The sequence below is a fragment of the Branchiostoma belcheri genome, unplaced genomic scaffold (assembly GCF_001625305.1).
Source record: "Branchiostoma belcheri isolate BF01 breed outbred unplaced genomic scaffold, Haploidv18h27 scaffold25, whole genome shotgun sequence".
Taxonomy (NCBI): domain Eukaryota; kingdom Metazoa; phylum Chordata; class Leptocardii; order Amphioxiformes; family Branchiostomatidae; genus Branchiostoma; species Branchiostoma belcheri.
Window position 1 is genome coordinate 2,993,496 of NW_017803854.1, and position 19,733 is coordinate 3,013,228.

Sequence of the window (19,733 nt, forward strand, 5' to 3'; positions counted from 1 at the left end):
TACCTCTTGTTTCTGACCAGAATTTTTAATCTACCACGTTAAAAACGTGTGAAATTTGACCCAAATCAGCTTTTATTTTGACACGGCACATGTCTGGGTCAAAGGTTAACATCGCGGTGCATAGTGGGAAGGAGAAGGTTGCGTATTCACGAGTTGCACATTCCCAGGATCCTTTGCGCCCAGGGTAGGTCACGTGGGCGTCAGGGTAGGGAATGGTTTCGGTAAACCACGTGACTCATCCTCGGCTCTGGTCGGAAGAAGGTGCCCTAAGCGATATCTGGCCGATAGTAGGCTGGGAGCATTCACATTTTCACGAAGTGTGTTGAATCAACCCTATCCTATCCCATACCGATAGTCATGGAGCAAAAATTCGATGCCGCTTTGCCGTACGAACGCTGTGAAAAACTACGTACCTCCCGCCGCCGGCAGTGGTGTCAGCCATTTTTGAAATTTCCGAGCGCTCGCGAACACTTCCGACTTCTTCCGACCAGAGCCGAGGATGAGTCACGTGGTTTACCGCGACCTTTCCCTACCCTGACGCCCACGTGACCTACCCTGGGCGCAAAGGATCCTGGGAATGTGCAACTCGTGAATTTCCGGGCTGCCAACTTTCCAACACTCCAGCGAGGCGAGCAGCCGCCTGGAATTTATTGTTTTTATTGCCCGCAGAAGTCGCCACGGTGGCTCAGGCGGGGGGACAGGGCAGCGGAGGGGCTAAACAACGACGGAGGGTCCCAAAGATGTTCAACAAATTCGCCTCGATCCTACAGCATGCGGTGGAAGCGGTGAGTGGCGAAGCGCATCTGGGGGGAGACGGGTGAATCGAACCAACGTAGCTCTGTCTGTTCTGTATCATCGACTTCTGCTGATTTTGGCTTCTTGGCGCGGGATAAACAATCATTCTACATTTAGAACCCGTACTGGGCAGGCTGGCATGTCGTTATGACCATCATACCCCTTGGTCGAACGCGGAAAGTTGTCATTTTGTGACACAAAAACTTTCCAAATCAATTATCATATATATTTCACTACTTTGGGGTGGGAGGGCACACGATAAATTTTTATCTACGATCTTGCAAAAATAACAGTGGTAACATGTATACTTATTTTGAGGGAAAAAAACATTTTTTTAATATACAGTGCATAATTTACTTATCAAGATGGTATTATTGGTAGCTACTATAGAATATACGACAATCAAGTCCTTTTGTTAATTATGTTCACTATGTTCAAAACTATATATTTGTTTAGATTGACAACTGGAGTGGTGATCTGGAACCTCGTGTATGTCAAACCTTCTTGTTTCCTTCACCATCAATGATTCTCAAATTAAACATCACTTGAAAAAACTGATTTTGATTCCAAATTAGAGCTTCCATTTTATGTTGCCTGCCTTTATTATGCCGAAATTCTAACACACAGCAAAAGGATATAGTAATGCATCCCTTCCAATGTATTGTCTCTCAATTTGCATCAACCAGAATACTACGTAGTTGTAGTTCCCATCAACTTGTTCACACATTAATTATGTCAATGAGGGATCTCAAATGGCATCTATTGTTACCCTTTATACCAATTGTCATGTCATTCTTTTAGAATGTTTGCAACCCACATGTGACCTTTTACACCCAGGGGTAATTTGCATAACAAGTTAAGCACCGGCTCTCAAAATAAATATAGTTAACATCAGCACCTTTTATTCCACTGAGTTAGCAGCATCCAAATAATTGTGTCTCCCGCAGTCAATCTCTCTAACAAAACAAAGACTTGTAAGTGGACGGTAATCTTTTTATACTGTAAATTAATTCCACCATGAAATGCATGAATTAATATTATGGAATGGTCACAAAATAAAACCACAGTGAAAGTTTCAAGATCTACGGTGAAAATAAATACTTCCTGGTAATTTGGGTGAGCGTGTTTCCATCTCTATGTCTACCTTAACCCCATCCCCCCAATGACCAGGTCAGATCGAGGGATGAGATAGGTAGGCTGTCTAAAAATATCCATCCTCCCAAAACTGACAAATGTTGAACCAACAAGGTTAAAAAAAGGGAACCTCCCTGGTTGAACCTTGAAAATGCAATCATGTTGGCAATGAAGTTAGTATCAGCAATATTTTACAGCCAACCAAAGCATAAAATTTTGTCTAATGTGCACATCTTCACGTTACAAAAAATTGCTCTTAACAGACCCTTGATCACTGCTAATCTAGAAATCTTCACACCGCTGGTGGATAACTCCTTGATAACACCAAGACCAAATTTCTTTGGAAAATCCTTCCGTGAATACTAATGTTAGTATTCATCTTGAAATGTTTTGTTTTGTTTTGTTTCAGCTGGCACCAAACCTTCCCCTGCAGGAGGATTTTGTCTACCACTGGAAATCCATCACTAAATATTACATAGACAATACAGGTAAGTACGGGCAGTATTCCCTTAGTATTAGACAAGACAATACAACAATCAGGCAGTGATCAATGATGAATTTTGAATAGACAATGCAGGAAACATATGGTCACTGACTCAGACCTTGTGATCACCTAATGCCATAATATGATATAGGTACATTGTATGTACATACATACATATTAGTATTCCGTAGTAGATGTGAGTCCATCGTGTTGTTGATATCTTTTTTAATGGCACAAATTGTTTCATCAATCCACTTCATACGCATGTATTCTTACAAAAGGATATGCTTTGTCTAGAACTAGATACAACAGGATATTGTTTAATGGAAACCACATGACAAGATAGTGACTCATGTTCTCCAGTGATCCAATATGGCTGCCAGATATGTATCAAGTTACCCCCAAGAATGTACTTGACCTTTGGCCAAGACAATAAGAGGCCTGCAAATAGACCCAATACACAATTTCCCCTTAAACCTTTGCCAGAAATTCTCATTAAAAAAACAATGGTGCCTATCAATCACCTGTCAAAATCACCTCCCTTGCAAGTGAAGCTGTTAGGACAAGCAGAGACACAAACAAACGCACAACTCAGCCACCCATGTACTTTCCGTACTTTAAAGTAAAAACAAAACAAAAACAACTGTAGAGCAATTCAAATGTGCTGACTGATGACCTTGACCCCCCCCCCCCCAGATGACAAGCGTCCGGTGGACCAGACCAACATCCCGTCTCACCTGGAGCAGATGTTGGAGATCCTGATCCAGGAGGAGGAGGAGAGGGGGGAGGCGGGGCCGTGCATGGAGTATCTCATGCAGCATAAACTCCTGGAGACCCTCCACACACTCGGCAGGGCAGATGTAAGTACACTTGTATCTCAAGTACATAAACAAAGGAATCCAAATGTTTTGAAAATGTTGTTATAAAGGTAATACTGTGAATCACTTTATATTCGCGGTACATTTACATTCGTTTGTTTTTTGCTGTCACTTCTGCACTGCAAATTTATCATTACCACAAACAAATAAATATGCCTTTCTTTCTTCTACACCTGCCACACCGCAAATGTCCATTTTTCTCAGACTGTGAAATTTTGCTACCAAGAATATGTAATACAGTAGCCAGTCTTATTCTAAAGAAGAATTACTGGTGTGCTCCCAAATCCTTACATTGTGTGTTGACATGATCATATGGTAATATGTTATTAGTTTCACATTTAGAGATTTTGTATCACCTCTTTTATATCTTTATATTTGTTTAATTATTGTGATGACTTGAAGGTGAACTGTAACCTGTGTTCCTCTCACATAGTGCCCACCTGGAATGAAGCAGGAAGTTTTGGTGTTTTTCACAAAACTTCTGGGGAAAATTCAGCAGCCGATCCTACCACATGTCAACGTGCACAGACCAGTCCATGTGAGTTCTCACTTCTGTATATATATGTATGTACTGGGTTACAGGGGAGGGGACAGTCAACATGTATGTAGATGAAAGTAAAGACAATACTTGACCGTAAATTCCATCTGCATTTAAAATTGGAATTGAGGGGGATGATTATTTCATTGCCACGTTTAGTTACAACAAGTACAAAGCATGTGCGATTTAAAAAAAAAGGTGTATTTGATTGTAGTCTGCTGTTACAAAAATTTGTGTTTTTTTTCCTCCTTTCAGAGGCTGATCCGAGTGTGTGGTGAAGTACAGGCAGCACCAACAGAAAATGAAGAAATCCAGTTTTTATGCACACTGTGTGCCAAACTTAAGGACAACCCGTATCTAGTCAACTTCTTCCTACAGGTGTGTGATTCCTTCCAGTTCCTTGTACATCATGAGTGTAGCAGAGTCTTCTGTAACAGTTCTTGATCCATGTCAAAGTTGCTGGTTACTTCTCTTGCAGCTAGACAATAGGATATTTAGTTCTATCATCTTTTGCATTGATGCATATAACTTGAAGGTTATAGTTGATCACTGTTTGTTATCTGTACATCTATGTCCAAGTTAACCCTCGGCCATCTGAACTCCCAAAGCCTCACCAGAACTTGGATGATTTTGAAACAGAAGGCTAAAAGTTGTTCTTATCTTTGCACATGGTTGGTTTTCTGGCCAAAAGGTCAATGTCGGTGAAATGTAATAGTTTATCACCCTATGTACCAGCATATACAGATGTTATGACAGTGAAGTTTTTGATAAATGTCTCTTGTTTTCATTTTGAACTGTTTATTTTTTTTTATGTTAGGAAGTGAACATTCTGTGTTTGGTTTTCTGGTCCTTGTCCAATCCTTACCATCTGTTTATTTTCCCATTCTGTCTTCCCTCCTATTCTTCTCTCCTTCCTTCCTTTTTACCAGAGAGACTGGTGGGCTCGCGCCAGATCTGTAAGTCAAGGGTCAGGGGTCATGACCTTTGTAGCTTTGCTCTAGCTTGCTAGCATGCAGATGAACTATAGAAATAGAGCATACAAAATGCGTGTATTTGTGTGTGTGTATGAGTGTTAAGGGGGGAAATTTCCTTTGAACAATTATTGAACAGTCAGTCATTCAATGAAACAATTATCTTGATAACTTTATAGGGCTTAAGTCAGGGCTTGTGGGACTGTTGTCAATTGGCACATGGCAATGTTACTTAAAAATGCCTTTGTATGATTCAGATTGCTTTGATAAGATGGAGCTCCAAATGAAATTAGGCTCTAACTTCTAACATTTGATCTTCTTTTCTTGTGTGAACCATTTTGGCATACTTACCTGCTTTCTCATTTTTCTTGTTTGTGGTTTGAAGGCACTTTTTAGTGTCATAGATTCTAACACTTCTTCCTGCACAAACCTGTCTCCTCTCTGCAACCACATGTGCACATCCACTGTATCTGTTGTGTGTCCTCACTGCTTGTAGTGTATCAGCAATACGGCACGTGTCTTGTGGTTTTCATTAGTACTTTCCAGCTTGGTGATTGATTGCTAACTGTTTCTGTTCATGGCTGTTTGGTGGTAGGGTGTGGAACTTACCAAGTACAGTAGTGAGGTAAGCCCTCAACATACCAACCTTCCTTTCTAACTGAAGAATCGCCCCTAGTACCACCCATTCAGGAAGTGGTATCTTCTAATTTACTCTAACATGCCCTTCTCTGGACAAGTCCATTCTAAAATGACAGGGGTGCTTGGTCAACACAGTTTTAAAGGAAGGTTGCTGACTGCATGGACTATCACTACAGCATGTGGGCAGAATGTACTGCACCTGCACAAAACCTGTGATGTATTGTGCATAGAACTTCAGAGGAACATCTCTTTTAAGGTCTATTTGCATCCTGTAGTTTTAAAATGTTGTGTCAAGATATCGTCTGCAACAGGCAAAATTGTGATGTAATATTGACCAAACCAACGGAAACCTTCAAAAATCCAGGTTTTGTGCAGATGCTGTGCGTTCTACTGACATGCTAATATCACTATCTGCTCCTTTGCATGATGAGAAACTGCTCAATTTCCAAATGCATGACCTGTTCTCCTGCTGCAGTTCTTTATTTTTTTTCCTGCATGACCTTGAGAAAATCTTGTAGCCCCACTTTCTTTTCCCAAAATCTTTTCTTTGTACTCACATGGAAATATAGAAGAGAGGTACATTTAGACATATGGGACAAGTATCTCAGGTGTTTTTACTGATTTAATCTTACTAATGCTTGATTAGACTAATGAACATGAGCAGATGAGTTAAAGAATACTGTACTAACAATTTTGACAATGTTTTAAATTGACTGCTATTTCAATTTCTCAAGTTGGATACAAAACGTACATGGTGAACACCTGCTTTTCAATGTATGCCACATATTTTTTTGATATTCCATTGCTGGATGCTGGAGTTTTAACCATTGTGTTGATGATATTATTATTTCCATGGCAACAGGCCCCGCCCAAAAGTGAAAGCACACCATCATCATCGCCCAGTAAAGGCTCTGATTCGTCGTCAGGCAGCGAGGGGTGTCCGGAGTACAACATCATCGACTCATTACTGAGTCTGACACAGAGTCCCGTAAGTTTCAGTGTTTGTTACAGTTTGAAAAGTACAAAGAGATTCTTCATATCAGCCAATGTGCAGCCACCTGTCTTCCTAAATGTGATATGTTGCTGGCTGTGATTGGTCAAAATATACTATGTTTGTGTCCCTATTGGTTGATTTCAAATGTCATGAAGGATCCTAAACAAAAACTGTGAAAACTGATGAGACATTGCCTATTTTGTCCATGGATGAGTTTACACATTTTACAAATTTCCAGGACAGCAGAATAGCGGTGAAGTCATGTGAAGGTCTGATGCTCCTGGTCAGCCTCCCAGAGCAGGCCGCAGCAGACTGTGCAGTGAAACACACACGGCTGTGTGAGGTACTGACAGACAGACTGAGCCTGCTGCACAGAGCTCTGCCTGCCACCATGGAGCCAATCGACATAGAGTCTGTAGAGGCCAAATGGGGGTAAGGAAACATTGTCTTCAATGTGAAATACATATAGCTCCATGCTTTTACTAGGCTACTGTAAGTTGCAAGTTGCAGAAATGGCTGTTTCTGTAATCCATAATTGTCATAGACGGGTTTGTTTTTCAGGGTTTCTGTATTCAGTATATATTCATGCATTTTTTAAACCTATATGGCAAGTAAGCCATAGACAAGCAGTTAGTATGAACTGTTAGGTAAAACAATATTACACAAATGAAGTAAGAAACCGTACCAATTTCTTCATGTCAAAGGTTTCATCACCATAACCTAACTGTTTACTGCACTTCTGTTACAGGTTAGATTTTAGTGACAAAGATGACGCTAACCAGTTCCCGGGAAAACGACAACTGACGTCTTTCCTTTCATGGCTGGACTACTGCGATCAGCTGATCAAAGAATCTCACAAAGTATGACAGGTTCTTTATTCTGACCTGAGTCTACCATGGGCTGTGGGTCATTACATTTCATTCAATGCATCAATCCTGATCCACCACACTCTTTTAGTATAACCTCAGGTTTCTTTAAAACTGCTGTTTACATCCAAACTGAAAAATCCTATGCAGCATTTTGCCGTTTGAAATCTCCATATGATCCATGTTATGTTTGTCAGTTCAAATTTTCCTGTCTTTATCCCCAGACCATAGGTGCTGCCCTGGCCTTCGCTGTGAAAGAGAGGTTTTTTGTTCCAGTGTTCGAGCCTCAAATCATGCAGGCGTAAGTCCACCCTGTCTTTTACAACATTAGTGGAGTAAGGTTTGGGAATATCTGTGACAATAATTCTGTGTGGTTAAGACTCACAGTGTCTTAGGCTGCATTCTTGAAAAGAGCACTTTTCTCTGGAACAAGAAGCAACTTGTCATACACTTGATCTAGTTTGTTGACCTTCTACACTTGACCTCCTGCAGGTCAGAGGTCGGGGCACTCACAGCAACAGCCCTGCTGACCCAGTGTCTGAAGATGGTCACCTCAGAACATCTGCTGCATGGTAAGTATACGGTACAAAGTTTACTCAGTGGAGCATGGTGGTCTAGTGGTTAGGGTTGTTGACTTAGAATCTAAAGGTTCTGGGTTCAAAGCCCTGGCAGGCCCCAATGTTGTGTCCTTGCAAAGGTCCTATATATGAGGAAAGCCACCCCTGGGGCATGTTTAAAAAATCCCACCATACTTATCGAAAAGATTGTGGATGAACCTCTGTCTTAGACAGCTTGTGCATACGGTACAAAAATTGTTGTGTTACACTTGAAGACTGTTACCAGTTAACAGTATGCAGAACAAAGGTTTCTTGACTCAGGGATACTTGTGGATATACAATTGCACATGTATTTTGTTTTGCTCATCCCTTTGTTTATCCCCCAGAACTAGTGATGTTTTGCCTGGGAGAGTGCAGGGACATGGAGATGCCTGGAGACGCGGCCAGGAGACACAAACTGAGACATCGGGTCATTGAGAGGTGTGATCATCTGTCGGATGAGGTTAGACAAACTTGTTTTCTTAACCCATAACACACTGTAGTTACTCTTTGGCTGCCATTTCTCTACTGTACTGGTTATGTGGTTAGGCAGCAGGGAGGAGGTTAAAGAAATCTAAGGAAAACATTTACTTTCAACTTTAGCTTCCTTGTGAACACAATGCTAAGCTATTTTTTGCATAAGCTGTGTTGGATCCTGTCCTAAGCGTAGGAATACTTACTCACAAGGACCTCAACCCAAGATAGTTGTATTCTTCTGGGGTTTAAATCCCTTTGCTGTGTTTCAAATGAGACAGGTGTCCCTCAGACTGCTTTAGGCTTCTACCGTAGAAATGCTAATTATTTGCTGTCCTGTGTATTCCGAGTCTGGTGTTCCTTCTGTTAAAATACACGTACTAATGATCACCATCCTGTGTTCCAGTTGAGCCTGGTGTCCCTGAGGCTATTTGAAGTCCTGCTGCAGAAGCCCCAGGAACACGTCACGCACAGTCTGGTCCTGGCAAACCTGGAGGAGAGGGGGTACTACGACATCAGCAAAGAAGATGTCACTCAACCCGGTAGTCATGACAACAGCCTCAATGTCAGTAAAGACAGCAACCCCAAAAACCAAGAGCCTGCTACTAGTGACTCTGTTAATAACGAAGGGCTAAATGTTAATCAAAGTCCTGATAGTGAGAGTGGTACCCAAGCAAATCAGGGCCCTAGTGAGACTAGTCAACAGGACAACCAAGATGCCAATCAACCTAGTAACCATGACAACCAGGAACATGTAGCAAATGGACTGTCCACATCACCTCCTGTGACACCCACAACACCCACTTCACCTGAGTAAGTATTATACAATAGTAGTCAATTGACACTGTGAATCTTCAAAATATTTTGCACAGGAGATATCCTCAGTAGTCCTTGTGTAAGAATTAATGTTTTAAAAGGTGACATGGTTATGATAAACATGCAGATTTAATGGTGCTAGAAGCACTATACCACATATTGCTCAGGATTGTGTAGTTAAAATTTGATTAGCCATGTCAGTCTGACTTTTTGTGACCTTCTGTGACTTGCCTTCATGCTTCCATCCATGTAAACCCCTCATTTCTCCTGGAGCTTCTGGAGGTAAGGCTCACCTGTCGCACACATCATGCAGCTCACCTGTCACACGCACTGTGCATCTGTCGTTGTCATACTTTTGCACCTCTTTGCTGTTGATTTCGTGTCAATGTGAAGCCTACTTTCAGCACTACCAACCAACTCTCAGATTGTACTCTTTCACACTTAACCCGACCCAACCTGCACTGATCTAAACTTATTGAGCTTTGACCCTAGCACTGTTCTATCTGCTGTTAAGACTCATTTAAAATCCTGGATAAATCAATCGTAAATTGCCCAGAATTTTTAATAAAAGCCTCTATTTAGACCCTTTTTCCCTAGCGTATTTTAGCTCAGTCTTTAACGTCAACATCTTATGTTTTAGTGACATAGAGGACTGGTTGAATGAGGAGAAGTGGTCTCCCCAGAAGGACTCCCCCACTAAGGACAAGGACGGGTCCCCGGTACACAAGGTCGTCAACACGTAAGGCTACTTCTTAACTTCCCATCAATGAACACACTGTGCCTACACAAATCAGTAATGTGCATAGCACTTTGGCCGAACGTCTCGTTTACGGTAGTATTTGTAAATTTAAAGATGACGTCCCGTCTATAGTTTTCAAATGTTGTGTCAGAAAAGATATTGTCTGCAAAGGGAAAAATTTTGATGAAACGTTGACCAAACTTCCAATAAAAACCGTGAAAAATTCAGGTTTTGCACGGACGCAGTCCATCCTGCTGACATGCTCCATCTATGATGTATGTAGAGAATAGACAATATTCTTGCTTCTTTCTGTTTCATGAGAGGTCCTTTTGTTGCTCTAAACTTCAGAGTTTTTGATCCCCCATCTCTGTAGCTTCCTGTTCCTGGTACCAGATGAGATCAAGTCGTCATCACAAGTAGAAGGGACGGGATACGACATGTACCTCAGGGATGCCCACAGACAGGTATGTAGATGTATGTGTACAGGGATACGACATGTACAGGATTTACAGATCTACCAGGCTGCACAAAATCATTATTTCGAGGCCTGAGCTGGCTTTTGGTTTAGATTGCATTTTTGGTCCAAGTCCCTATTCCTACCACAAAGTTTACCCAAAACAAATAGAATTTCCAAATGGTTTTTGTTGGCTCCCATGTTGAACTGATATAACCCTGCCCCCTGCAGTTCAGAGAGTGCTGTATCAGCTCTGTCAACTGGGACTGGCCGAGTGTTGTGAAACCCCTGCACAAGTGTCGTACTGACATCCACTTCTACGAAGGGTCTCTCCTCAAGGTGTTATTCGACAAGCTGTCCAGAGTCTTGGACCAGGTGAGACTTCATGGCTTTTTATGGATATTTATTTTTTTAGAATTGCCCGTATAAAGTGCCCTTGTTTTTGCCATGTCATTTACTGACTCTAGAATAATCTGTAAAATTTAGAATTCCAAAACTTTCTACCACCAAAAGTGACAGTTGAAAGTAGGTGTGTCACCTATTCTATAATCTTTAACAAGTACAAATGTATACCTTTCAGTTAAACACTATGGTGACGATGATGTCAAATCAAGGTCCAACAAACTATATTAGCATGTGGCAGACAATCAAAAGTCCAAATTACAGCTAATTTAAAAAAAAACAGCTATACTATTACTATAGGTACAATGTGCATCAATAAAATTTTACTTGTACCCCCAGCCATACGATGTGAACCTCCAGGTGACGTCCGTGCTGTCTAAGCTGGCCCTGCTGCCCCACCCCCACCTGCACGAGTACATGCTGGACCCCTGTATCCCCCTCACCCCCGGGGTCAGGTCACTGCACTCTGTACTCAAGAGGGTAAGTACTCACCTTTCACCCTTAGGGTCCAGGCAGGGCAGTTTTGTCTAGAAATGAGAAAGCACTGACCACAGATTAGTTCAATCCTGTGTCTTCAAAATTGGCTAACCTTTCAGCATTTGTTAGGTCTCAGATTAAATCACCCTCAGGTCACATGTCTGTTCAATTTTCATGTAACTGAACATTATCAGTAATTCTATTTGTGCAGTAGAAACCTGTACATATGGACCAATGTGGTCACTCTTTGATGGTCCTAAGGTCTTTTTTTCCTGTTGGCACAAGCAAATAAAGAATCCTGTCTGTAGTGACTACCTGTTGACATGGTCCAAATTTTATTGGTTCTCTGAGTTCTTGGGCAGTTTAGACGGTACTGACTTTTCCCCTCTGGGGGTCTGGCCACTCTGTAAAAAGCTCAATGCCATTGTCTCTGTAGTTTACTGACTTTAAGACATTGTGTCCCCAGGTGGCAGCTGACCTGATGTTACGAGCCCAGCGGATCCCAGACTTCAACAGGAAACTGGTGATGGTGAGGCAGCAGCTCATGGGGATGGCTCCGGCTGAGAAGTAAGTCGCAGCTTACAACTGAAAAAAGGTTTAATCTATAGCCACAGTATGTAAACCTCAAAACTTAGTAGTCTCCACCAGACCCCTTTTCCCTTTTCACGCTGACTAGATTGTAGAAATCGGCTTAGAAAGGAATGTAACTGTCCAGGGGAGCCATAGAGGGTCCAATTTGCCTGGGTCTAACCTCCCCTGGGCAGTTACATTCCTTTTTAGGCTGATTTCTACTATCTATTCAGCCTGCAAAGGAATGTAAAAAGTTAGCTTGTCTGTACATTGAACAATGTGCTAAGCAAGTCATTGTGATCACTGTTATAAATTCTCTGATATTTGTGTGTAAGCTGTGTTCATCAGCCATTGCAATTGTCTAGTTCCCTAGACGTGGCTGCTCCGTAAAACCTGAGTAGCGTCTATAAATGCTCCCCTCTCTTCCCCAGTGTTGACCACAGGACTCTGCTGGAGGGTGCGATTGTCCTGGAGGAGTTTTGTAAAGAGCTAGCCGCCATCGCCTTCGTCAAGCACCACGCGACATCCTCACAAAACTTCCTACAAAAATAGGTTTAGCTGCAGTAGTTTTAGTTTGCAGTAGCTGGTTCAGTTCTCTTCAGTCTTACTACTTGTATTGGCCAGAAAATTGGCCAGTTCTGGGAGCTTGGGTATATAGTTTATTTAGTTTTAAACAACACTTGGAGTTACATATGCGAGGCTTAGGTGTAATAAATCGTAATAAAATATTCCAAAAGGCAGTTATTGAAACAGATACAGTGGTGAAATGAAATATGGTGATGGTGTATCGATCGGTGTGAGAAATCGGTAAATCCAAGACAGTTTCTGGATTGGTGAAGTTATGCACATTACAGTTTAGTTTCCTCAACAAGACACACCCATAAAATTAAGTTGCTAGGTACAGACAAGCATATGGGACTGAAAGCAGTGAAAACTGGATGGTGGAAAAAAAGCAATGTGTTATTCAAGAAATACATGAAGAAATTCATGGCTAGAGTAATTCTTGCACCTTTCTGTACTGATGCTAGGTTGACACAACTGAAAACTCCTTAGTCTCATCCAGATACAAGTATTTTGTATGTAAGAAGTCTATTTTTCAGTTTACCCATTCTTGTGGAAAGCTAGTCTGACCGACTTCATTTTCCAGCGTTATGAAGGGATATTGATATCAATGACCAGGCTGTAGTGGAGTGTCATATTGTGAGTCTGAAAGAAGTGTTACAAGTCGGTTTTGAGTATTATGTATTATTGGTATGGCTTCAACATACATGTACTATTTGTAGTACCAGTATTCACTGCCTGGTCTAGCCTTCCAAATAACTCCAAAAGTGATCTTATGTCACATTATTTAAGCTCATGTTTTCTTGTATATAGTTATTACGTTACAGAAGAATGATATTCGGTTTAAATTAGTTTAGTGGGTAAAAATTGGATAGTTGGGCCAATATGGTGCAGATGTGCCACTGTCGCTAGCTTTCCTCTCAGTATTTTATGTATTCACTTTACCTGTTTAGCATATATCTGTTAATTTCTTTCCCTTGTTATGCATTTAATTTGTATTCGAAATATATGATGTACATGCATGTACCAATGTTTGACTCTCGGTAGTTGTGTGAAAGAAAATCACTTTTTTAGCCTAGAATGACATTTAACTTGTGCCCAGCTGTGAATGTTTTCGTGCATCAAATTTGTATTGATTACAGCATGAGTCAGCAATGAGAGGGATAAGTATAACTGCTTGTGAGTAATTTTGTGTGCAATAGAAAAAATCATTACCATAATTTGTACAGCAGCACACTTCTGTCAAAACCTATAGATAAAGAAATGTACATGTACAATGTCATCCAATATTTGACTAAAATTGCCTCTCTGCAGTAACATTCAAGTAATGTGATGCTTGCAGAATTTTCTAACAGCAAAAATACATGTAGTTATTTGTGTACAAATAGAAAATAATTGGCATTTTTCAAAACTGTTTGCTATTGTCTCAAAATTCCATCCTGGCTAATAAAATTTTTAGAATTGACCCCATACAAAATTAAAGCTTTGCCAAAATTGCTAATATTATAATATAAAAAATTAAAGTACTTCATGATAAAAGTAGATACCTGTGCTTACAAACTTCTTCAATTAACTTTAAGAAATATTCCTTTGTCTACTAGTATTTTACGTTTTGAGATTAGAATAACAGATCCAATGTTCCCCATATCTGTACATAAATCTACGGTTTCTTGCCACAGTGAAGACCTTCATGAGAAGGATCTTACCCCAGGAACACATTGTAAACTTTCTGCATTCTTTAGTCAAACATTTAGGAACTTGGTAAAGGTTATGCTTAGAAAATTTCATTAGCACAGAGACCAAGGACTTCTTACAACTTATTTATTCTCATGGACATCAAATAAAGCTAATTTTAAGTACACAGAACTTGTATGCTTCACTTCTTTATTTGGTAGAAAACTTGACATAACACAGAGCCTATGGAATGAGAGCTACTAGAGTTCAGTTATCAGACACAAACTACACGAGCAATATTACACCTTTTCAATGAGGCTACCGGTAATTCATTGACCTACTTTGACTAAATTTCAAAAATAGTTGAATAGATGTAGTCAACAGCTCAGTAAAGTTAACTGACATCTTACGTGCTGCAATACATTTGTGCTGTATTAAAAACCAAACATGTACAGACATCCCAAAACAATGTCAACATTGCACTGTTTGCACATTTAGCAACTGCATCTAATACACATTTAGAGGCTAATGGTACATGTTAGCCTTCCCTCTGCTGCAGTGTTCTATCTGTAGTAGCACATATGGCAACGCCTTTTCTGCCCCTATTGCTGCAGTGTCATACTTCAGCAGCTGCTGCAGGATTTGATGCAGCTGCACATGTACCCCCTACTGTAGCTGCAGCACATGAACACCCAAGTCACCCATGCTGTGGTGCCATATTTCAGCTGCAGGTTTTCACTGCCAGCCTGGGTACCATCCCAGTTAGTTAACGGGTGCTCTGATAGTTGCTACTGTGGGTAGGGACTGTGGGAGCGGATGTAAACTAACCAGGATGGTACTATATCACTACAGTGGCAGGACATGTCCCCCCTCCCTATGTTGTCCCTTCTGCAGTGCCATATTTCAGCTGCAGGTTTTCACTGCTGCCCTGGGTACCATACTGGTTAGTTCATGTCTGCTCTGATAATCGCTCTGAGTTGCTGGGTAGCAACTGTGGGAGCAGAGGTAAACTAACCAGGATGGTACCCATGCTACTGTATTTTTACTGCAGCAACAGGACATGTCCCCCCTATGTTGCTCCCTCTGCGGTGCCATATTTCAGCTGCAGGGATCTCCTGCAGTAGTTCCAGTACTCCTTGCGGATTGTGTCTTCCTCCTGAGCGAGCTGATTACACAACTGGGGAGAGAGAAGAGAGAAATAGTGTTCACTAATTTACAGGCATGGAATAAACAAATAAGCCTGATCATGATAAGTACCTAGCTTTGGTTAGGGATGTCCCTCAGACAGGACATCAAATGGAGGTCCCGTGTTCGGGAGGAGTCACACACCTTAGCTTGCATGTTAGTGAGCCCACCACACCTTTCAAAAAAGAGTAGGGGCATGTCCCGGTGTGGGAATGTCCAAATACTAATATATGTATCTGCAAGTTGGTGAATCACTACAAATCACCTGGCAAACCCCTGTCTCATTTTAGCAACATTAGGCCACACCGATTTAATTTTATGGATGACATCCACGCGCGCATTGATTTTCGCCTGTCGCCCTCAAAAAAAAAAAAAATCACGTCCACCGAGGCTCTGGCCTGGCTCTAGCCTGGCTCATGGTAGTCAGCGACAAAATGGAGCCGAGCACCCAGGCTATCGGATTCGAAGCTCCGCGACTCAAGAACTCAGTACATAAGTACAGTTCCGATTCATAAATGCCGCAAAAAGCCAGCATGTCGTATACGTTGTAAAGTACTGCCGCAAATTCACAATACCAGCTTTGTATTCCTGTGGTTTAGTAGCATTTTTATTTTTGGCCGGATTTTTTTTTTATTCGCCCGCGCGCACTAGTTTGGGGGTCTTCATAGGATGTCATCCATAAAATTAAATCGGTGTGGCCTTATAGCCCTTACTGACTCCAGGAAGAATAGTGTGAAACTTATGTAACTGTGCTAAAACAAACCATCAAAATCAAGTTAAATCCTTGTATCCTGACCTGTACAGCCTTGTCCAGATTGTCCTGTTTGACCCCCGACCCTGTTTCTAACATCTCCTCCTGACAGTCCAGCAGGAAGGCGAGCAGGTACGGGGTGTGCACGCCCGACGCTCGTAGCTCCTGACACGTGTCCATAAGCTTAGGGTAGGAGCTCACCTCCACACCTGCCGCCATCAGGATTCTGACGTAAACATCAACATACATGTAAACATTAAAAAAAATCATCAGTCAGAGAGCAGCATGTACAAAAGCAGCAAATATCTGCTATTACATAATTAGCACAAAGAAAAAGCATGATTAATGACCCATATCAAATAAAATACTGAGATGTGAGGGTGTATCTTACATATAGTGTATGTTCTTACCCTTTCAAATAGTTCCAGGCACTCTCATTGTTTGGAGCTCTTTTGATCATCTGTAGTGTGTAACTGGGAGAACACAGACAGAAAAGTGGATTTGCGATCTTAAATATTATGCTTCTCATAATTGTTAGTTGAAGTTGAATATATTCGTTTTCAATATATCAATCAAAAACAATACTAAACATAAAAGTGAAAGTGAACATAAGAAAGAGTGCCCTTACCTGACTTCCATCTCCAGCACCTCCTGAGTGAATCCTGTGGAGTTGTTGATGACGTAAAATCGCTGGTTCCACGCAGAGTTGTTCCGCAGGTCTTCACACAGAAGGTTGTTCACAAAATCCAGCTCACCGTCCCACAGGTTAAACTCCTACACAAACAAACAGGCAAACTTCACTTCTTCTGCAACAGCAGAGGGGAATATTACATACTGTAAATTCATTTACTTTTGCAGTGGTGTTACTAGTACTTCATTGTAGGAGAAAAAGGGATGTTTTTGCTGTGTTTTGAATTCACAATTGAAACAATTCTTTAGTACAGTTACTTAGTAATAATGCATCAAAAATGCATAAGCATGCATATGTAGAGTCGTGAATTTGCAGTGGAGAGGTCACTGCAAAAATGTGAAAATGAAATCACCACAAAACTTTACAGATTTATACTGTTACAGCAAGAGAAAGAAAAAAGGAATATGACAGAAAGAAAAACAGCTTCAGCTGTACTGACCCTAATGCACCACTGTCTGTGCTGCCAGCAGTGGTAGTTCTTGGCATCCATGTTGAGGATCTCCTCCGTGAACTTCAATTCTTTAGAGGCATCCTTCAGCCACTCTACCAGCACCCGCCTGTGGTGCCTGGAGAAACAACAAGGGGGCAATCTTTTCATCAAATGTCTCAGCAAACAAAAATTCCAATCTAATGCACTACTACCGGGTAGTATCACAGGTATATAAAAGTTTTATCAAGTGCGGTCCATACTGTAGCCATTTCATATATCCATGTACTAAGTTTACATGGGGGTAAAACCACAAAAGTAATAGAAAGAATAGCTTGAAGTTGTGGGCTACTGATGGGCCTTTACCAGGCTTTAGAGGCAGCAGACAGAAGAGTACACTTGACATATAACATGCCAGGGGCAAAGTGTACTCCTTTAGCAGAGTAACTCCTCTGGCATGTTATCTGTTTACTTGGCCAATTTCTACTCTTTCCAGTCACCCTGAAGCCTGGTAGAGGTTACTACTGATAGCTGCAGATTGAGTGACACAACTGCAGAGTATCTCCAGCCTGGTTACCAGACCTATTATAGCTCCTAAGTCCTACATCCTCTCCGCAAATATTTGTGGAGCGGATGTAGGACTCGGGAGCTATAATAGGTCTGGTAACCAGGCTAGAGTATCTGATCCCAGGACTGACCAGACTTGGTAGTTCTTGGGTTGGTCCTCGATGACATCCTTGACAAACTTCATCTCCTCCCACAGGTCCTTCTTCAGGTCCTGCAGCAGCAGTCTTCTGTAGTGCCTGGCAGGGAGGGCAGCGGGGAAAGGTTAAGTAAGGTCACAGAAGGGCTCCACAACCTTGCAGTCTCAGCTAGCTCAGGTATCAAGTGGAACAAAAAAAAATTCTTCAAAATTTTTTACATGCAAAATAGCATTGTGAAACTGTAATGCATGGTATAGCAGTAGCCTTCTTCGGAAACTTGTAGGTCTCTCCTCAGCAAAACTCCCTCGGGAGGCAAAACCGTCCCTCTGCGGTATAACTCGCATCTCGCTACCCAAAAAAAATAACACTGCCGCCCTACAAGTCTGCGAAGGAGGATAATATAGGAATAGGACTAGTGGTTTTGATCCATTTCAAATTCAAAATTTTCTAAACATATTGGAAAGTTATACTGTGTACATGTATAATACAGTATATCATGATCATAGCCTACCATACAGTGTAGTTGGCAGCGTTTAGACCGATGGCGTCCTTGGTCAGACTGAAGGCTCGCTCACTGCGCTCATCAGACTTCAGGATAGCACGGAAGTAATCAAACACGTCTTTGACTGGAAAAATCATACAGACATAATGCGATAAGGAAGACATTGAAAAAGAAATTTCGTGTAAATAAATCTCGAGGCAAATTTAGATAATAGACGCAAGTTAAGAAACGCAATGTCCAACTGGGGTTGTTTCTGGATCCAAAATAAATCTTCAGAAGTACTGTTCAAAATGACATTGCAGAAACTTGTCGGCAGAACATACTGTGCCTGTGCAAAACCCAGATTTTTCACGGTTTTTGTTGGATGTTTGGTCAACGTTGCACCAGAATTTTGCCTGTTGTAAGCCACATTTGGAAACTACAGACAGGTTGTTAACCTTATACGCGCGAATATGACCTTATAAAAGTTATTCTGCCATTCTGCCAAAGTGCTATGCAAAATACATTACGGGTTGCACACAGGTACAGTACATTCTGCTGGTGTGCTCTGTATATGTAACACCATGAGTGCTTACATCTGTCTGAGTACGCTATCTGCACCACGGGGTGAGGTCCTTCCTCCTGTGGGACTGGGGTCACGTCTTTCCACTCCTCACGATCCCTGTGGAAACAAAATTTTGTCTTATTTAAAACATTTCGTCTTCTTCCCTTTAATGCTCACGATCATCAAGTGACGCACCTCTGTAAGGCTAACACTGTTTCCTGGGTGTAATCCATCATTGCAAAGTTTTTTTACTCACAACCACTTGTTTATCAAGAGCAAGAACAAGTGGTTGTGAATAATAAAGGCACTTTGCTATTCAAAAATTCAATCATTCACCGACCCGATGAAAACATATTCAGGAGATACCCCCCTGGAGTTTGAAACCAAGCTTCTGGGTAGAATATCATATTGTGTGATGTCAGACTTTCTCAAATCTATCAAATCTTATTTCCAAATTCTGTATAACTAAATCATGCATGACACTGTAAATCAACAGCACGACATGATTTAGGGTGATCAGTAAAGGGGAGGGGGGCATGAGCAAAGCAAATTAAGGTGATTTCAAAGGCCACAAACATATGATTTGCAGACACTGACCTTAAATTAGTATCTAAAAAACATATCATTCATGTACCGAAGGTCAAAGAGTGTCAATATGTTCGAACGAACCTGTAAAACACGTAATTTTCCTCATTTTCATCAGAACTGTAGACATCGTCGGCCATCTTTGGAATAGTCTACAGTATCTCTTTCGTGGGGATGATTGATATTTTCTTTTTCTTCATAAATCGAGATAAATTTCCATTCAACTGATATTATTTCAACAAATTATAACCTATCTTCTTTTCCATTAAATTACATACTTGT

At 41.2% G+C, this 19,733-nt stretch overlaps 2 protein-coding genes across 4 annotated transcripts; one reads left to right on the top strand and one right to left on the bottom strand.

The window, feature by feature from the left end:
• The first annotated feature begins 598 nt into the window (after nt 1-598).
• Nucleotides 599-14,747, top strand: LOC109471443 (protein FAM160B1-like). Of its 3 annotated transcripts, XM_019770761.1 has the most exons (20): nt 599-785; nt 1,252-1,284; nt 2,339-2,417; nt 3,110-3,273; nt 3,725-3,829; nt 4,085-4,207; nt 5,396-5,425; nt 6,302-6,427; nt 6,672-6,865; nt 7,182-7,293; nt 7,524-7,600; nt 7,792-7,871; nt 8,243-8,358; nt 8,776-9,182; nt 9,826-9,924; nt 10,298-10,388; nt 10,610-10,753; nt 11,120-11,260; nt 11,724-11,824; nt 12,259-14,747. In XM_019770761.1, exons 1-20 carry the CDS (start codon nt 741-743, stop codon nt 12,377-12,379), a joined length of 2,388 nt encoding a protein of 795 aa, XP_019626320.1. In that variant the 5' UTR covers nt 599-740; the 3' UTR covers nt 12,380-14,747. The 3 variants fall into 3 exon arrangements, with proteins under 3 accessions (XP_019626320.1, XP_019626321.1, XP_019626322.1); XM_019770762.1 differs by lacking the exon at nt 5,396-5,425; XM_019770763.1 differs by lacking the exon at nt 1,252-1,284.
• On the bottom strand, nt 14,193-19,623 carry LOC109471499 (protein farnesyltransferase/geranylgeranyltransferase type-1 subunit alpha-like). Its single transcript, XM_019770834.1, has 9 exons — nt 19,536-19,623; nt 18,898-18,983; nt 18,332-18,446; nt 17,815-17,919; nt 17,129-17,255; nt 16,627-16,772; nt 16,409-16,471; nt 16,044-16,224; nt 14,193-15,239 (listed from the first exon to the last, which is right to left on the bottom strand). The coding sequence occupies exons 1-9, from the start codon at nt 19,589-19,591 to the stop codon at nt 15,132-15,134; spliced, it is 987 nt and encodes a 328-aa protein (XP_019626393.1). The 5' UTR covers nt 19,592-19,623; the 3' UTR covers nt 14,193-15,131.
• Nucleotides 19,624-19,733: the final 110 nt, after the last annotated feature.